Source organism: Gopherus flavomarginatus, chromosome 1 (genome assembly GCF_025201925.1).
Source record: "Gopherus flavomarginatus isolate rGopFla2 chromosome 1, rGopFla2.mat.asm, whole genome shotgun sequence".
Lineage (NCBI taxonomy): Eukaryota > Metazoa > Chordata > Testudines > Testudinidae > Gopherus > Gopherus flavomarginatus.
Window position 1 is genome coordinate 128,668,193 of NC_066617.1, and position 18,778 is coordinate 128,686,970.

The 18,778-nt window shown below is 40.1% G+C and overlaps 1 protein-coding gene across 4 annotated transcripts in view; it reads left to right on the plus strand.

Annotated features, from left to right (window-relative positions):
* RASSF8 (Ras association domain family member 8) overlaps positions 1-17,835 on the plus strand; it is a 140,424-nt gene extending 122,589 nt beyond the window's left edge. For all 4 annotated transcript variants that reach the window (XM_050969013.1, XM_050969023.1, XM_050969032.1 and 1 more), the window contains exons 3-5: positions 11,027-11,913; positions 15,601-15,745; positions 16,474-17,835. In XM_050969013.1, the coding sequence (XP_050824970.1) occupies positions 11,027-11,913; positions 15,601-15,745; positions 16,474-16,595 (1,154 nt within the window). In that variant the 3' untranslated portion in view covers positions 16,596-17,835. The remainder of the gene's footprint in view (positions 1-11,026; positions 11,914-15,600; positions 15,746-16,473) is intronic.
* The last annotated feature ends 943 nt before the right edge of the window (positions 17,836-18,778 follow it).

The window sequence follows — 18,778 nt, forward strand, 5'->3', positions numbered from 1 at the left end:
CTGTACTAAGTACTATCCTGTTACAGGCCCTAGTCCAGGGGTCTGCAGCCTTTCAGAAGTGGTGTACCGAGTCTTCATTTACTCACTCTAATTTAAGGTTTCGCGTGCCAGTAATACATTTAAAGATTTTTGAAGGTCTCTTTCTACAAGTCTATAATATATAACTAAACTATTGTTGTCTGTAAAGTAAATAAGGTTTTTAAAATGTTGAAGAAGCTTTATTTAAAATTAAATTAAAATGCAGAGCCCCACCAGGACCTGGGCAGTGTGAGTGCCACTGAAAATCAGTTCGTGTGCCGCCTTCGGCACACGTGCCATTGGTTGCCTAACCCTGCCCTAGTCCTTCATTGTGGTACAAGTGGGCACAGCTGTCCACCTGTGCAGATCGCATTGCAAGTTTGGGGCTGTAGAATAAAAATGATCCCTATCTGAAAGAACATAGTGTAACCTTCCTACCTGATTAGAATGGGAAGCCTTAGGTGGATACTAGTAATCTTTCTTTAGTGTTTTTTCCATTCAAAATTCCTCTCCCTATCTTGCTAAAATATGACTTCTCCTCCAGAGGAAGAGCAATGAATATTACTGTCATCAGTACACTTGTCCTGTTTTTCAGTAGTGATTTCCTTCAACGCCTACCCCCTATAACCACCCATTACATTTGCTATGATTTCCTTCCCCTCCAGGGAATAAATGGGTCCTTAATAGTCAAAACGACAATGTATGTTTGTTTCATGGAAATAGAATATTTCAGTCTCCAGAAGGTTAAGTTTGAATTCCGAACCAAAGACCTTTTATGTTGTTGTTTTTCTCTGTCCTAGTCACAGTTTCCTGTGGAAAATAATTAAAATGACAGAATTGCTTTAAATAGGGATATTTTTAGCTGTAGCAGAATACCAGCAGAACACGGGCCCATTGAACAAGAAACAGCTATCTCTTCAAAAAAAAATGCAGTCCATCAAAGCAATATTTTATTGGTTTCCTGGAGTGTATTTGTTTCTTTGTGAAAGCTAGATGGACTCATAAAGAAAGAGCAAAGATTTTTTAAAGTTGTTCCAAATATTCATGACAGCATTATATGGCTTAGCTAGGATTGGATCTGGGGAATCACATAAACACTACCTGTTTGGCGAGTAATTTCCGTGGAAGAAAACACCAAAGTTGGCTGTGGAACACATCTGTTGTAAAAGCTCTGAGATGAAACTGAGTTGTACTAAATCTATAGTGGATTAGGAAAAAAGAGCACATTATTGCTTGAGTTTGGGGTTTTTTAAAAAACCAGTGTAATCATGTAGTATAAAGTAGTACAATTTAAAACTTGCATATGTTACTTCTAGAGAGATGAGGTGGGTGAAGTAATATCTTTTATTGGACCAATTTCTGTTGGTGTAAGAGACAAGCTTTCAGGCTACATAGAGCTCTTCAGATTTGTGTAGCTGAAAAACTGGTCTCTTACACCAACAGAACTTGGTCCAATAAAAGAGATCACCTCACCCACCTTGTCTCAGTAATATCCTGGGACCAACACTGCAACAACCACACTACAAATTAAATATGTAAATAGTTAATAGAATGGAGGTATAAGATAGGAGTGAGATGGGATGACCCCACAACTTTGTGTTTTAGAATCTGGGATATTGCCTCGCTCAAATAAGTTTTCTGGCTTTTTCTCACAGACCTAATAACACTGTCCTCACGTAAAATAAATTGTTTGTGTTTTGCTTCTCTTTTTAATAAGGTGGAATGTCTTGTCTAGTGGTAAAGAATGCAACTCTGAGCCAAGCTAGTTTATCATCAAATCTGCCATGGCTTCCTATCTGTTCTTGGGCAAGCTGCTTACTCAAACATCTTCTGCCTGACTTTACCCATCTGTAAAATTGTTATATCATGTGTAAGCCTTAATGTTTGTGTGGCACTTCGAGGTGCTCAGATGGAAGTCAATAGAGTGCAAAGTATTTTATAATAAAATAATAGCTTGCCAGAATATAGAGATATTACCTTGTGCTCACACTTTTTTTTTTATTGAAGGAGGACATCATAAGTTCAGGGCTTGTCTACATGTCAAGTTACCATGTAGCACGGTGGGGTGTGAATCTACAGCGCATCAGCTTGCTGTACAATATCATCCTGTGTGGACACTTTAGGTGGATTGTAGCAGTCTGAGTGCAGCTTGAGGTACAGTAGTGTTCTTGGACTTTTGCTGTGCTGTAGCAGTTTCCACATAGGATGTTACCGTACAGCAAAGTGGTGCACATTCACACCTTGATTTGCCGCACTGTAACTTCTCATGTAGACAAGCCGTAAGGCCTTAGTCACGTAAATACTTATGCCTATGAGTAACTTGACACATGCAGTCTCATTGAATTTACATCAGTATAGTTGAGCGTGTGTGTACATTTTTGTAGGACTAGGATCTAAATCTGATTTCCATTAATTTCTGCATGGATGGAGATCATGGGAGCACGTAGTAATTTAAACTCTCTAGTCTTTACTTTTAAGTTTTTTATTCTTTTAATCATTCTTGACATTTAATGGAAAATGAGTTCTCAGGTAACCAGAATAATGCCTTTAAATTGCTATGGATTTAAATTGCTTAAGCCTGTGTCACTTAGTGGATTAAATGTCAGCTTCATAGTTCAAAGGTACTGAGTTTAAACCTTAAATTTTTATTAAAATTACTAGCAATTATTTTTCCATCAATGCCATTAGAGCTTTAGCGTTGCTACTTTTGCTAAATCAAACAATCTGACCTAAAATGTTTTACACATTTTAAAAAAAAAAGTTGATTTAAAAGTACAATTCAGCCATATGTAATTTCTCTAAAAACAACCACGTTAGAAAACAGCCTTTTGAATTGTCATGATAAATAAGACAGAGTTAACTTTTCTCTCTCTCCCATCTCTTTCCTGGGGTTAGAACGCCACATGTGAGAGATCCAAATAGATAGTAAAGGGACCAGATTAGTCCAATTTGTGTCTTACATTGGATAAACAAATGGCTCTCTTTTTCCAGCTGTTTTTATAGCAGTCACATCTTGACTAGCAATTGCCAGATTGGACCAGACCCAAGGTCCATCTAGTCCACTGTCTTGTTTTGACTATGGCCAGTGCCACATGTCAGAATGAAGTGGAAGAATCTTGGCAGTAGACACTTGTGGAATAACCTGGCAACAGGGAAGACTTCTTCTAATCCCCAACAGTTAAAATTGTATTTAAGCTCTGAAGTATGAGAGTTTATATTCGTTCCAAACTTTTGGTGGGTTTAACTCTGGAAATTGTTGTCATCCATACAAATGCCTGGTCCCTTTTTGAATCCTAATAAGTGTTATCTTCTGGCAGTGAGTTCCAAAAGCTGATTGTACATTGCAAGGGAGAAGTACTACTTTTTGTGAGTTAAAAATGTGCTGCCTTTTATTCCAGGGAATGTCCCCTTGTTCTTTTGTATGATGAGAGAAGGTGAACAGAAGAACCTGCTCTATCTTGTCTATACTATTCGTTGTTTGGGCCTCACAGAATGAATCTGTTCATTTCAAACAGACACACTCTGGGATTTTCATTTGTTCTTCTGCCCCATGTCACTGTCTCTCTTTACCCAACCTATTAGTGTATCATTCTTACCCTGTATCCTTTAGCTCCTGCTTTGTTTTTTTCTTCTCTCCTTGCTTTACCCTACCGCCAAAAACCTACCGCATTGATTGCATCTCTCTCTCTGTTTGTATAATTTGTCCTGCTTCTCCAGGCTTTTTCCCCTTCTTTGCCTTCTCTGGTTCCTTGTTCATGTTACCGTCTCTTCTTGACCCTTCTTGTCTTGTGCTGGTTTGGCTTACGAAGACTGAGAATGGTGTAGGCACTGATTCTCTTTTCTCAAAGTGTCACATTCTTTCTCTCCATTCCTTCACTTACCTTTCTGTCTCTTTGTCCTCCACTGCAGTCAGGGCCCCTACTAGCCCCAAGATCTACCAATGAAAACTGTTGTCAGGGTCAGGAGAAGAGCCAATTCTTGGTATGGTAGGAATCCAGACTGAGGCACGAGCACAGTGCTCTTCTTCACACCTCACATCTCATAGTACAAGAGTAGATGTTGCTTCTCTCCCTCCCACTGCACCTCCCATTGCAGAAGCCTCCTAGCTTGATCTGGTACACAAGCACAGCAAGGCTATTAAAGGTACCTTATTATTTGTATTATCATAGTGGCTAGGAACTCTAGTTATGGAACAGGACCCCACTCTGTACAAACAGAGCTAAAAGATGGTTTCTGAGGGCTTACAAAGAAGGCAGGAGCACAGATGACTAAATGTCCTTTCATTTAGTTCAAATTTGGATAATTCCATTTTTCAATCGGACCATCCCATTGAAATCGTATTCTGTGCTTTCATTATCATTGCTACTAATACTGTTTTTATTATTTGTATTGTGGTAGTAACTAAAGGCCCTAGCCCCATTGCACCAAGCACTGAACAGACATGTAAAAAATACAGATAGTCTCTGCCCAAACGAGCTCAGGGTGCATATATCACACTTCAGGCAGTGCAATCGTGAAAATGTGTTGTTCGATTTTTAAATGCCATATTGGTGGTCAGTTGTAGTATGGTCCCAGCAAAGGTATTTCATGAGAGTGGAAATGGTACCACTTTTACTTTGAACTTCCACTGGTTTTTAACTAACAGAAATAATACTGTGTGGGATGATTGCAACCAAAGTGCTGAGCTTATACAGAAGGGTTAAAATGATCACTGTTAAACAGGACCAGAAGCCTGCTCATTTTTTTAATTTTAAACTGTAGTCATGAAGTATAATCTGCAAATCCATATTTTTCAGGTTAGTTTAAAAAAGACCTTAATTCTACAATAACTATATTTCATTAGTTTAATCATAGTTCCATTTAACTCTCTCTCTTATACCCTAAAACTTAGGTCAATGCCAGACTAGCAGTAGAGTGGACTGCCAGGCAAGGTGCTGGTGTTTAGGTCCTAAGCCTGGTGTCTCACTCTCCAGTGTAGCAGTGGCTAGCACAGCTCACTTGTTAGAGCTCACTCTGGCTGTCTGAAAAAGGGGTGTCTATGGGCTATAGAAGGAGCTGCAGCCAAACCTCTATACATGATCTTGCCAATTTTTAAAAAAATGCAAGCACATATGCATTTGTGTAGTTTCTGACAATACACAGAACTACAAAACAGCCCATGGAAATAATTTTATATTAAAACTGCAAAGTACAGTCCTTATTACACTGTGCACTTCTGATGGAAGCGTAACAATATTAGGCTACTAGTGGAAAAATTGTTGGCGTATGTAGGGGACCTGTGTTTGTCACTAGCTTCTTCATCTCCTGAATTGCTGCTTGTCTGAAGTGAAATTGTATAGTACAGAACTTCTGACTTCTTTTCTCTCAGTAATGAACTTACTATATAATTTCTCCATCGATAGACCATTTTCATTGGCACATTGACCCCAGCAGACATATACAAAAATAAGACGATTCTAAGATGCTACACATGTACCTTAGTGAGTAGAGAAAAATGTGTAATTGTATTGTTTGGGATGTAGTAAGCAGGCATCGTAAATAAAGATTGTATTGTATATGCACAAGGGGTCATAGTTAAAACTGTGCATGCAACCTTAGCTTTTGACATTTTATGCCTTTTAGTGCTTAACTGTACAACTTTAATGTTCTCTCAGCCTCATTTTTTGTACGGATTTGTGTGATTAGATAGCTAAACTGCACAATTCAGAAAGATATACTGTGTCTTACTGAGTCATGACTTGCTGGCATGGAACATATGCTGCAAGAAACAGAACGCAGTGAATTTTTCTGAGAACCACCGTTCTTTATTAGGAATCAAAGCAGCTTGTCTCTGTTTGCTAACGGTGGCAGATTGCAAACGACGATTTAGCTTTAAAGGTTTCTGATTCTGAAACATTCTAAGGTTTGTTTTGAATGAACTTTGTTTGTATTTTTACTTGTGAATTAGCATTATCATTATAACTGGAGTTTGAACTTTGTTTACAGGAAAGAGGATTAATCTATACCATAAGTGGCCTGGAGAACAAATCAAATAATATTTAGCTTGGATAAAAGATTATTTTGTTTTAGGGCAGCACTGAATTCAAAGCATGGTTGTTGCACTATATAAAATCACTAACTCTGCAATCTGGGCCACAGTTTTTTGTGCTGAGTTGGGACCATTACGTTTATTGTTTAAGATTGTATGTTGACCTTGAGCCATAATCCAAGATATGAACAGCTATGTTTTTGTCCAGCACTTCAGTAAATACCCTTCATGCATTTTCTTTTGAGATTGCCATGTTTATCCCCTTATTTTTCCTTGTTCTCGTGTTTCTTTACAGTGGTGCATTTAGTAGCAAACTGAATGGAAATTGCATGCTAAGCACTCACCCAGTGGGCTGCTGTTTAGACTTACAAGGTTTATCTGAACCTGGCTCTTTCTGACACAAAATAACATTAGTAGCATTACTGTGACTGCAAGATAAAAGAGCTATGAGCCTTTAGGATTAACAAAGTAGAGTGCAAAGCTACAACCTTTGCTCTGAGATTCTGGAACATGTTTTTCTTCTCTTGGATTTGTAGTGTTTAATTTGCCATGGTGAACTGCATTAGGCTTGATTTACCAGTAGTGACATGGATGCTTACTACAAACTCTAAGATACTGCATGTTACATGTAGAATATTTTGGGTTGGCAAATATCTACAACTGTGTGTCTTGGCACATTGACTTTTTTTCAACTACTTTATTCCAATAAACATCAGAGGTGAAAGTAAGGCAGTGTGCTGTACCTGGGTGGCCTGGCTTCCCCAGGCAGCAATTTAAAGGGCCTGGGACTCCCAGCAGTGGCTGGAGCCCCAGGCCCTTTAAATTGCTGCCAGAGCCCCACAGCTGGAGCCCTGGGGTAGCGGCAGCGGGGCCCCGGGGGTTATTTAAAGAGCCGGGGCTGTCTCTACTGCCACCGCCCCGGGCCCTTTAAACCACTGCCGGAGCCCCCAGCTGCGGTAGAAGCAGGGGAGCCCTAGGCCCTTTAAATAGCCTCCAGAGCCCTGGGGTAGCAACAGCAGCTGGGGGCTCCGGCAGTGGTTTAAAGGGCCCGAGGCAGTAGCAGCCAAGCCCTGGGCCCTTTAAACTGCTGCCAGAGCCCCCAACTGCCACTGCTACCCCAGCGGGGTGGACACTTGCCAGTACAGGGTGGGCCGGGGCTGGCTCTGACCCCCCCCCCAACCCTGCCCCTTCCAGGGGCCAGAGACGGCCCCAACCCAGCCCCGTACTGGTAAGTCCCTACTTCTACTTTCATCCCAGTAAACATCAAAACTGATTCCAAGAATTTCAGCCAAATAGACTGGTACACTGATAGAATTTCCTCCAGTGCTTATCTTGAGTCACTATAAACAAGTTTTTAGTTTTGAATTTGGCCTGCTATTTCCATTTTTACTTACCTCATTCTGTCTGTCTCTTTCATCGGGGTGGGAACAGTGGGTAATCTTTACATATATACACTCTCCTCTCACAGAGGAAATGTATTGAGATCTATTCTTCCCTTCCCTCTTGCTAACTGGCTAAATATCATTAATATGACTATATGCAGTGTTGTTGTAGCCATGTCAGACCCAGGGTGTTAGGGAGACAAATTGAATGAGGTAATATCTTTTATTGGACCAACTTCTGTTGGTGAGAGACAAGCTTCCGAGGTTACACAGAGCTCTTCTTCAGGTCTGGGCTTCTGAAGAGCTCTGTGTAAGCTCAAAAGCTTCATTCTCTCACCAACAGATGGTGATCCAATAACTGATCTTACATCCACCTTGTCTTGTTAATATGACTAGTCAGCTCTAGTTTTCTCTCTTCTAGTCAATCCCTCTCAATCTCTTTTTTTAGTTCCTGGGCATAGTGAAGTAGGAGCTCCCAAAGTGAGACCGAAGTACACCTCTACCCCTATATAACGCTGTCCTCGGGAACCAAAAAATTTACCGGGTTATAGGTGAAACCATGTTATATCAAACTTGCTTTGATCTGCCAGAGTGCACAGCCCCGCCCCCCAGAGCACTGCTTTACCGCGTTGTATCCGAATTCGTGTTATATTGGTTCACGTTATATTGGCGTAGAGGTGTAATTTTGGATGCATTAGCTATATGCTGTAAAGCATCATTTCCAAGGATGGTAGGACTATATCCGATTATATCAATTAGTTGACTTACAACAGCACTGTGCATGTTCTAAAAATTCTATCTGAGTGCTGTCTTGAGAAAATGTAATTGCAAGCCAGAGGCAAATCTACACAAGATTAAAATACCTTTTGATGTTTTGGAAAGGGGTAGTGGTTTGGGGGATGGTTATCTTTGCTTTGGATCTCCCCAGATGGCTCTGTCATGGGCTTCTTATGATATAACCTTAACTCCCCATCAGCCTCTTCAATAAGGATATGTCTATACAGCCCCACGACAGTGAGCCTCCAAACCAAGGTAGACAGGCTCAGACTAGCTCTCTAAAAAATATCTGTGTAGACAGTGCTCTGAAGTTGCAGCTTGGGCTGGAACTCAGGTTCTGAAGCCTCCTGGGCTGGGAGGCTCTCCCCCACAGACTGTGTAGACATGCCCTTAGTGTGTCCAAAGCTGAAAAAGGGAAGAAATTCTATCCCATAGACATCCATTGTTCACATTTACTTGGGATAAGGAGCAATTACAATTGCTTCGGAAAAGGAGAAATTTTAAAAAGACTTGCACTTATTAAGTGATGAAATAAACCCAGCACTGCCTGGCTCATTCTCTGATTTCCCCTGAAGAATGTGTTTGAGAGGTTGTATTTAGAGAGCATGTGATTACATTTTTCTGATAACTAATAGTTGTGGAGCTTGTCATAAACTATTGCATAGCATGCTTTGAAAGCAGTTAGACTCTTTCTCAGGGTGTTTTGTTTTGTTTTTTCTCAATAAAACAGTCTTCACAAGGTAGGGGGAACCATATCAACTGATGGGGAAAAATATTTCTGTAGCATTAATTGAAATTTAAGGATAAACAGTATTTTTCTTACTTTGCCCAAGAAAATATTCAAGTCTGATTTCAGGATATTTACTTTGTTTTGACATGTGATGTTGACAATTTGTGTTTGAATGGTTATAAAGCTTTAACTTTTTGAATCTCAATATCTAAATAATTGGCTGATCTCCTACCTATTTTCTAGCCCCTTCCATAATTTCGTGCAACTGTGAACATTTTGTCAAGTATCAGAGGGTAGCCGTGTTAGTCTGGATCTGTAAAAGCAGCAAAGAATCCTGTGGCACCTTATAGACTAACAGACGTTTTGGAGCATGAGCTTTCGTGGGTGAATACCCACTTCCTCAGATGCATGTAATGGAAATATCCAGGGGCAGGTATATATATGTGTGCTAGCTCGTTATCTCTAGCTTGCTTGCTAGCACACATATATATACCTGCCCCTGGATATTTCCATTACATGCATCTGAGGAAGTGAGGGTATTCACCCACGAAAGCTCATGCTCCAAAACGTCTGTTAGTCTATAAGGTGCCACAGGATTCTTTGCTGTGAAGATTTTAATCAATTAAAATGGGGAAATGATTACAAATATGAATATCCATTGAATTTCTAAAATATCTAATTCTGTTGAGTCTAATTGTAGAGGAGTGCAAGGAGGACATGACCCTGGGCCCTGAATAAATATGTAAAGGATAATTTGGTGGCAGAAAAACATAATTTATTTTCTCCTTTATTGAAAATATAACCATATTGCATTGTAAAGCCTTGGATAAAGATCAGAGATCATACCAACAATCGTAAAAGGATTCAACATATCAAAGCAAATTTCTGAATCATCTGAAGCCCAAAAAAGAAATGACTGGTCGCTGCTATGTAAATTTTCTGAGCCAGGTATCAGCAATCAGCAAGTCTGGCAACCTCTAGTGGTGTCTTTTTAGCCTTGTCTACTGTATGAAGTCTGGACATGGTTGTCAGCAACCACGTTAGTTAACACAGTGCTGATCATGGCTTAGCAGTCGTCATAGACTAGAATAATGTTGTCAGCATCGTCTTCGTTTAACTGGGGATTTAATTGTGGGTTATGATCTTAACAGTACCACTATTAAGATAGTGGTTTATTAACAGTGGCTCCTAAGTGACGACTTATTGTCCAGAGGAGAGAACACAACTTAATTTTGCCAATTATATAGGTGGAGATAGAAAATACCCTGGGAAACATTTCTAGTCTCTCATTTGTCACTTTCTAATAATTTAACTCTCATCTTTCCCCATGGCTAGAATTCAGAGTTAATTGGGTCACTGTTATAATGTAGACTAGATGACGTGATATCTTGAAATGCAAAGTGAAAATATGATTTCTTTTCCTATAGCTTCCATGAGGTATTATGTTTCAAATCACAAATTCAAAGGAAACCCAGTACTAATTTGTTCATTTACTCTTGTATGTTAAGAGAAGTTGTCTTAGTGCAATTCATAGTCAGAGCACCCATCATATTACTTTGTGCAAAATTATACAAAACAGATGTTGTTGCCCTCACTTAAAACATGTTCCAGTATAGTAGATGACTTTGTCTTCATCTGTGTTGGAAAGCACGTTGCTCCCTATGGATGCAATTGCAATTGATTAACGCTGTGTAGACTAACAATTTTCAAAGCATTGTATGGGAGGTGCATACAAAAAAATCTGTGCTAATCCTATTGTAAACTAGAGTTGTACATCTGCCTCCCATATACCACTTCTTAAACGTACATTCTAAGATCAGTGAGAGACTAGAGCTCTGATATTGAACTTGGGATATTGAGTTTGATCCAAAAACTACTGGATGAAATTCTATCGTGTGTGTTATTCAGGAAATCAGACTAGATTATCGTAATGGTCCCTCCTAGCCATAAAATGTATGATGGGATTATTTAGACTATGCAGCACGCTTATAACTTGTCAGTAGATATCCTTAGCCAATAGTTCCCTCTGTTGGACTGTTTTAGGTATTACACATGCAATTTTCACCTTTCTCATTATCCTTTCTCCCCTAGGTCGTACTGGAAGATACACACTAATAGAAAAATGGAGAGATACAGAGAGGCATTTGGCACCTCATGAAAATCCTATAATTTCATTGAACAAATGGGGACAGTATGCAAGTGATGTGCAGTTAATATTACGCCGCACAGGGCCATCCCTCAGCGAGAGGCCAACTTCAGACAGTGTTGCTCGAATACCTGAAAGAACTTTGTACCGACAAAGCTTACCGCCATTAGCCAAGCTAAGGCCTCAGAATGACAAATTAATAAAAAGGAGGGAGCCAAAAAGGAAGTCTTTGACCTTCACTGGGGGTGCAAAAGGGTTAATGGACATTTTTGGGAAAGGTAAAGAATCTGAGTTCAAGCAAAAGGTGCTCAACTGTAAGACAACAGCTGAAGAGTTGAAAAAACTGATCCACCTCCAAACTGAGAAGCTTCAGTCCATTGAGAAGCAGCTGGACTCAAATGAGGCTGAAATCCGATACTGGGAACAGAAATACAATTCCAGTCTGGAAGAGGAAATTACCAAATTTGAGCAGAAAATCAAAAGAAATGAAGTAGAGATTGAAGAGGAAGAGTTCTGGGAAAATGAACTTCAGATTGAGCAAGAAAACGAGAAGCAGCTGAAGGAACAACTCCTGGAGATCAGGCAAAGGATCCTGGAGTGCGAGAGCAAGTTAAAAGACTATATGACTCAAATCCACAGAATGGAGAGTGGCCTTGAAGCAGAGAAGTTGCACCGGGAAGTTCAGGAGTCGCAGGTGAATGAAGAAGAGGTCAAAGAGAAGATTGAGAAGGTAAAAGGTGAAATTGATATTCAGGGCCAACAGAGTCTGAGGCTGGAAAATGGCATTAAAGCTGTAGAAAGGTCATTGGGCCAAGCCACCAAAAGATTACAGGTAAGGACACCTTTTCTGCCTGGGGAAAGATAGCAGGTTTAAGTTTTAATTAGTCAAAGATCTGACTGAGCTGATTAGGAAAAAAAGGGAAAATCTTCCATGACAATTTTTGTAAAAAATTTGTCTGCCTTTTCTCCATCAGAAATTTTCAGAATTTCCAATTTTTGGACCAGCCAGTCCTAATACCATGACATAAGTGATTCTGTCTGATGCCCGTCCCCCTTTTAATTGCCCCTTAGTCTCTCAGGTTAAGTGATAAAGATTTTTGTGTGCTTGCTCTTTAAATATTCAGAGAGACTCTGTTACTTGAGGAATTAGTGCTGAATGCAGCACAGAACATTTCACCTCTAGTTGCAGATTCACTGGCAGGCAGTAGGGTTTTCAGGTGTCCAATTTTCAACCAGTCAAAAAGGGGCCCTGTCAGCTCTGGTCAGCACTGCTGACTGGGCCATTAAAAGTCTGGTTGTCACAGAGCTGGCAGGCTCCCTATCTGGCTTTGCGCAGCTCCCCAGAAATGGCAACATGTCCATGCAGCCCCTAGGCAGAGGTGCTTCCAGGGGGGCTCCACACGCTGGGAACTGTGGCCAATGGGAGCGGTACCTGTGGGCGGAGGCAGCGTGCAGAGCCGTCTGGCTGTGCCTCTATCTAGCAGCTGAGGGATATGCCAGCAGCTTCATGGGAGCCGTCTGAGGTAGGAGCTGCCCAGAACCCACACCCAGAATCCCTGCCCGCACCCATGTCCCAGCCCTGAGCCCCTCCTGTACCACAAACCCCTCATCCCCAGAGCCTGCACCCTCAGCCCAGAGCCCGCACCCCTTCTCACACCTCAACCCCCTACGTCAGCCAAGAGCCCCCTCCCATACTGCGAACCCCTAGGCTCCAGCCCAGAGCCTCCTCCTGGAACCCAAGCCCCTCTTCCCTGGCCCCAGCCCAGAGCCCACACCCCCAGCCAGAGCCCTTACCCTCCTCCTGCACCCTACCCCCCTGCCACAGCCTGGTGAAAATGAGTGAGTGAGGGTGGGGGAGAGCAAGCGACAGAGGGAGAGGGGATGGAGTGAGCAGGGTGGGGCCTCAGAGAAATGACAGGGAATGGGTGGGCCAAGGGCATTTAGCAACCGTAATTGGTAGTGACCCAAAGTCATTACCATCTGTTGGCTGTTCAGTGACCTGTGTGAAATCACCTGAGTGGTCTGAATTCCTTGTGGATGAGTGTCCACATCCGACATAGCCCTATTACCACCATATTTTATATTATGGTTTGGCAATATTGGCAGAGGCCTGGACCCTCCTCTTACCCTAAGAGTAGTCCCTATTTTAAAGTCAGCGTTTGAGTGACATTGGGATAATGAAGGTTGAAGCTTGCGCTACCTATCTGTCCTTTGTCTTTTTGAGGCTGAACTTCTGTCTCTCTAATGCTGCTCTCCAGAATCTCCCATGAGCATAATATTTAGAGAAAAGATATAGATCCAAAAGTAGTATCAGAGTGGCTGTGTTAAAGTAACTAATAGGTTATAAAACAATTGTTCGGAGAATAGTTCTTCCTTTTCCCTACCTGACCTGTATGAGTTCAAGATTCTGTTTTCTGTCTACCTCAGGGAATTATAGAGCCCATATCACCAGAGAATCAAGTCACTGCTTTTTTATTCCCTGCAAAAGTTAATGATGCCACTTGGACATAAGTAGAGCATGAAATAATGAATATAAATGGGAATCCAGTTTGTAGCAAATAGTGACAAGGGGGGTTACAGTGACACTGGGAAGCAAATTTCCCTATTCCTGGCATGTCTCATGTCCCAGGCACCCTAGAATTAAGCTACTCAGTTTCAGTTGGTTATAGCCCTGTTATTTATTTTAATATCCTGTATTAAACTGCTGCTGCATACCACAGTGGCTGAGTAGTGTGAAGTGATTCTGCTGTCACTATGTAAAGAACTTCGGGATCCTTAGAATCACTGTACTGGATCAATTTAACCTGTTTTTATTAAATAAAAATATGGTTAACTTGGGCATCTGAAACAAAACACATGAAAACTCTAAGCATCTGTGTCTAGCTGCCCATCCCCGGCTTCCAGTGACATTACAAATTATCCTTTTCGTTACTGTGATGCCAGAAGAACCCCCTTTTTAATTAATTAATTTATTTTATTTAAATAACAATGCTGATAACATCCAGTGAGGCTGACACCGAGTTCAAACTCCCATTCTCACTCTTTTTCACATGCCGTGGCTGTCCCAAGCAAATTCTTATTAGGCTAAATTTTCAATGCTTGTTCTCAACTTAATGATGATTTTTTTCCAGAAAGTTTGAGCAAAATCAGTTCAGCTGTGTTTGAGTTATCCGCGTCTCTCTTGCGTATATGTTTCTCCATAATCTCAGACTGAAGTGTTAGTACTTGCATAACTAGCTGATTTGAAATTAGAAATTTTAAATGTGGCTTATTTGTTATGGTCTTTGCTGAATAAGGAAGGGAGGAAAACTGGCTCAGTAGTTCTAAGGGTATGAACTTATAAAGTCAGCATTTTCATGTATGCTTGTGAGAATTTCTTAATCACTCTTCTCCCTCTGTATATTTAAGGACACCTTCAGTCAAGCATATGCTGTGATTTAGCAGTTTTCTTTTTTCCTTGTCATTGGCATTTTTAGAAAAGGAGAAGATTTTAAATGCAAAAAAAAAAAAACTGGTGCAATGTTTGGTGTGAGACCTCAGGGGGAAAAATTTCAAAAGCTCTTAAATGATTTAGGAGCTTAATTCGATGGGACTTTTGAAAATATTACCCTCCAGCACTCAGAAGTTAGGAAATTCCAAAGGCTGAGGTTATTCACAGTTAGTGTTACCACTTGCATGTTTTTAGCGTCTGCTGATCCTCTTTTTTGTTAAATGAATGCCTCAGTGCATTACTGTTTGTGTATTTTATAGGATAAAGTAAATGGGGGGGGAATATCCATTTTTGGAATTTCCTTACATTTGAGTGCATGATTTCAGAATGTAATATATTAATGTGAGCTGAGACAAGATAGATTCTGAAGAATTTTGGCAAAAATTTATGAGGACTTGTTTTCTTAAAACCAGAGCAATTTCTGAAATGTACTTGCCAAACAAGTGCTAGACACTATGTACACCCATAGCAAGAAGCAGTCCCTGCCCAGAAATGCATACAGTCGAAATATATAGAACAAAGGAAAGGAAGCATCATCCCCAGTTTACAGATGGGAAACTAAGGCATGGAGGAATTAAGTGACTTGCCCAACTTATACAAGAAGTCTGTGGCAGAGCCATAAATTGAAGCCAGATTTTCAGGGTCCAGACCAGTGCCTTAAACAAAAGGTCAGCCTCTGTAGCATTCAGGATCTGGATTATCGGGGCCTCTCTTGCTTCTATTGTGCTAAGTTTCTGTTCAGGTGACTTGAGTAATGTCTGAGAGAGGACAAGGAAGCAAATTTAAAGATCTGATAACTGCTAACAGGTAGATAGGTCCGCATGACTCAGTATCGTTTTACTTTTGTAAGTTATGCTGCAAACCATCTTTCAACAAAACAATATCTTAAAAGTTAGTGACTTTCTATTTACCCATCAAAGAAGAAAAATGACTTGCCCCAGAGACGGATGGATGGATGGATGGACTTTTGAACGTCTGTTCCAGACTTATCCGCCTCTAAACAGACTCATTTTCCCCCTTTCTGTTTAGGACCGAGAACAAGAACTGGAGCAGCTAACGAAGGAGCTAAGACAAGTAAATCTCCAACAATTTATCCAGCAAACAGGAACAAAGGTCACAGTGCTACCAGCAGACCCTAATGAAGTGGAGGCTTCACACGCACAACTTGAAAGAGGTATACAAATTTGGAAGCTTTGTAAGGAGAAAAAAATACACTTCTCTCTTCCTTTAACACTAATAAATTAAACATCAAATGAACTCTTTATTATCTGCTAGTCCCTCAGTATAACTAAATAGCAAGAATATGCTATGTAAGTTCTCTTTTCATACATAAAAAAATCTCATTACGTGCGCGCACACACACAATGAAATATAATTATAAATATACTCATACAAATTATGTTAGTGGCAATGGTGGAACCACTGCTGTACCTAGCAGGTAACAGAGCTTCTGCTGTGAGAGCCCCTGCAGGTCCTCCCTGGACCTTCATCTCAGCCCATCCATCCCTCCTACTTTTTAAACATCTTCTGAAAACACTCCTTTTTTCCCCAAGGCCTTTGTCAACCCCTGTGTAGAGCCCTTCCGCTAATGATGCCATGGTGTTTCTTTTAGGTGGGAAGAGAGTTGGTAGTTTGGGTGCATATCTACATGGGTCCAACTGTATATGTGCACTGTGTGTGGTGGGGAGGATTATATTTTCAAAGCCAACTAACAAACAACTCGCGTTAAAATGAGTGTCAGTTGTTTTATACAGTCACCTATGTATATATTCTATGTAAATTATGTTTGTGCTCCACTCAAGCACACTAGTAGGCCAGGGAATAAATGTATTCGCTAAATGTTATGAATAATATTTAGTAATTATTAAATAAATCATACTAATTATCATCTTTTTTGTGTAGAGACAACATTTCAGTCTGGGTCCCTGAAACGCCCAGGTTCATCAAGGCAGCTCCCCAGTAATCTTCGAATTCTACAGAATCCACTGTCGTCTGGTTTTAACCCTGAGGGCATTTATGTATAACATATATACCTCTTCTGAAGAGGACCTATGAAGGTACCATGGACAGTATAAGTTCCTTCCTTCCTTTTTTGATTATACCAATGAAGAATGAAAGAAGCTTTTCCTCTTTAAGCCACCACATGTTGTGTTTCTTCATTCTACACCCCACGTGGAGCCATACCCCCTGCACTGATGCAAAAGAACTGTGCAGCTATACAGCTGGCAGTGTTGAAGTTGCTGTCCAATAACTATTGATGCAAAAGCCTTCATTTTTATTATTGCTATTTCAGAAGTATTTAGAAAAGTATTATTCCATATATAGGCATAAATAAAACACTGACTGAGCAGAGTGAAGGAACCTGTTTGCAACTGGTTTAAGGTTTAATTTATTCCATGCAATCCATGGAGGTGTGAATGTTGACCTTTACAGTGGTTTTTATTTTATTATTTTAAACTTATGACTAACTATATAATATCATATTTCTCAGTCTGACCTTTGACTTTTGTGTGTGTATAAATGTCCAGTGTTTCATCACATTAACAATTCACAACCACAGGAGTGTTGTGGGGGTGCTGTATCTTTAAAATAGTTTCTAACCACTGATTTTGTTTGTTACATTTTGGATTATGATGCATCGCATCACATCCATTGCTACCTTTTTAGGCTTGAAAGGTGAGTTTGTGGGACTAGCTTCCTATTGATTCTGCCTTGAATGAATCATTAAAAGATTATGGAATTTAAAGCTGGCTTGGTAAGACTATTTCCAGCATATGATTGAGGATGCACTAGTTAGACAGTATTTTATTATATAGAATGTATATTTAAGATATTGTGCCACGTTGCGTATGCCTTTTGAGAAAAGAACAATATAAGGGATCTTCATTGTATGTCTTACTAAAAAGGGGTGTGAGGCTTTTCACTGTGTGTGGTTTTTACTCTTTTTCACCAGCCAGGACAGTGTTCTTATTTTCCTGTAAATGTGTTACTATTCTTTTAAAAAAAAAAAAAAAAAAAAAAAATCCACACACATCATTTAGCAAAATGATATCTAAAAGAGCTGTGGTGATATCCTGGTCCCATTGAAATTAATAGCAAAATTCCCTTTGAGTTCACTGGGACCAGGATTTCATTCCTGCTCCCCAAAATGTTATGGAACATGGTTTTTCTTTAGTTATGCAAGACTATTTCTGTTCAGAGTTTTATAGAGCATGTATTTTACAAGTGAGAGGTAGAAGATAAACATTCACAGATTCACTGGTAGACTTCTCAAAACATTGTAAAAATAAATGGGTCACCTAGTACAACCAAAAATAAAACAAGGTTTAGACAAAGTGGCTCCCCAGCAGAATGTAAGAGTAAACACATACAGGTACATCACTTCCAAATAAAGTGCAGTTATGATGCTAGGCCCTGGTCCTGCACTTGGATCAATGCAGTGGACTCCTGAGTCTGTGCAGAACACCACTGGCATCAGTGGGACTGCTTCATGATGACCTGAGGGTCCAGCTGCATGGATCTGATTACAGAATCTGGGTCTTATGTATTGCATTTGGACTGTCTATTATAACAGCACCAGATATTGCCATCGCATGCCTGCAGATCCCTTTGACTTCAGTGGGAGCCATGCCTGTGCATCCAGTGCAGAATTTAGCCCTTGGGGTTTCCAGAAATCAAAATCTTGAGGGAGAATCCTGATTCCATTGAAGTCAATGGTAGAACTTCTTTTGACTTTAGTGGGATCAGGCTTTCATCCCTGATGAGTAAAAACCCAAGCTTTAATTACTGAAGAATAATACTTCAGAAATCTTATTTTTAAAATATAGATATTCCTGCTTGGATTTACTTGTGCTCAGATAAATACTAAATTAATTTTCTTATTTTAAAAGGGACCATGAATTTCCACATCAGAACTGTAACTCAAAGTTTGAAGGATACAGCGTGAGATGAAAGAATCACCATTAAATGAATTTTTTTCGTTTCTTTTTATTAATAGCACTATAAATACTAAAAATGCTGCTGTATTTAGACTAACAGCAACGTCAAATGAGGCTGTGAAAATATAAAGGATCTTTCAAAACAGACTCAGTTCAAAAACAAAAATTCATTATCTACATCTCTTTTTACTTGTGAACAACCTGGTAAATGTGCTGCTCTAGCCTAAAGAATCTTTGCCACACTCAGTTATTGATGAGTCTGTGCTCAT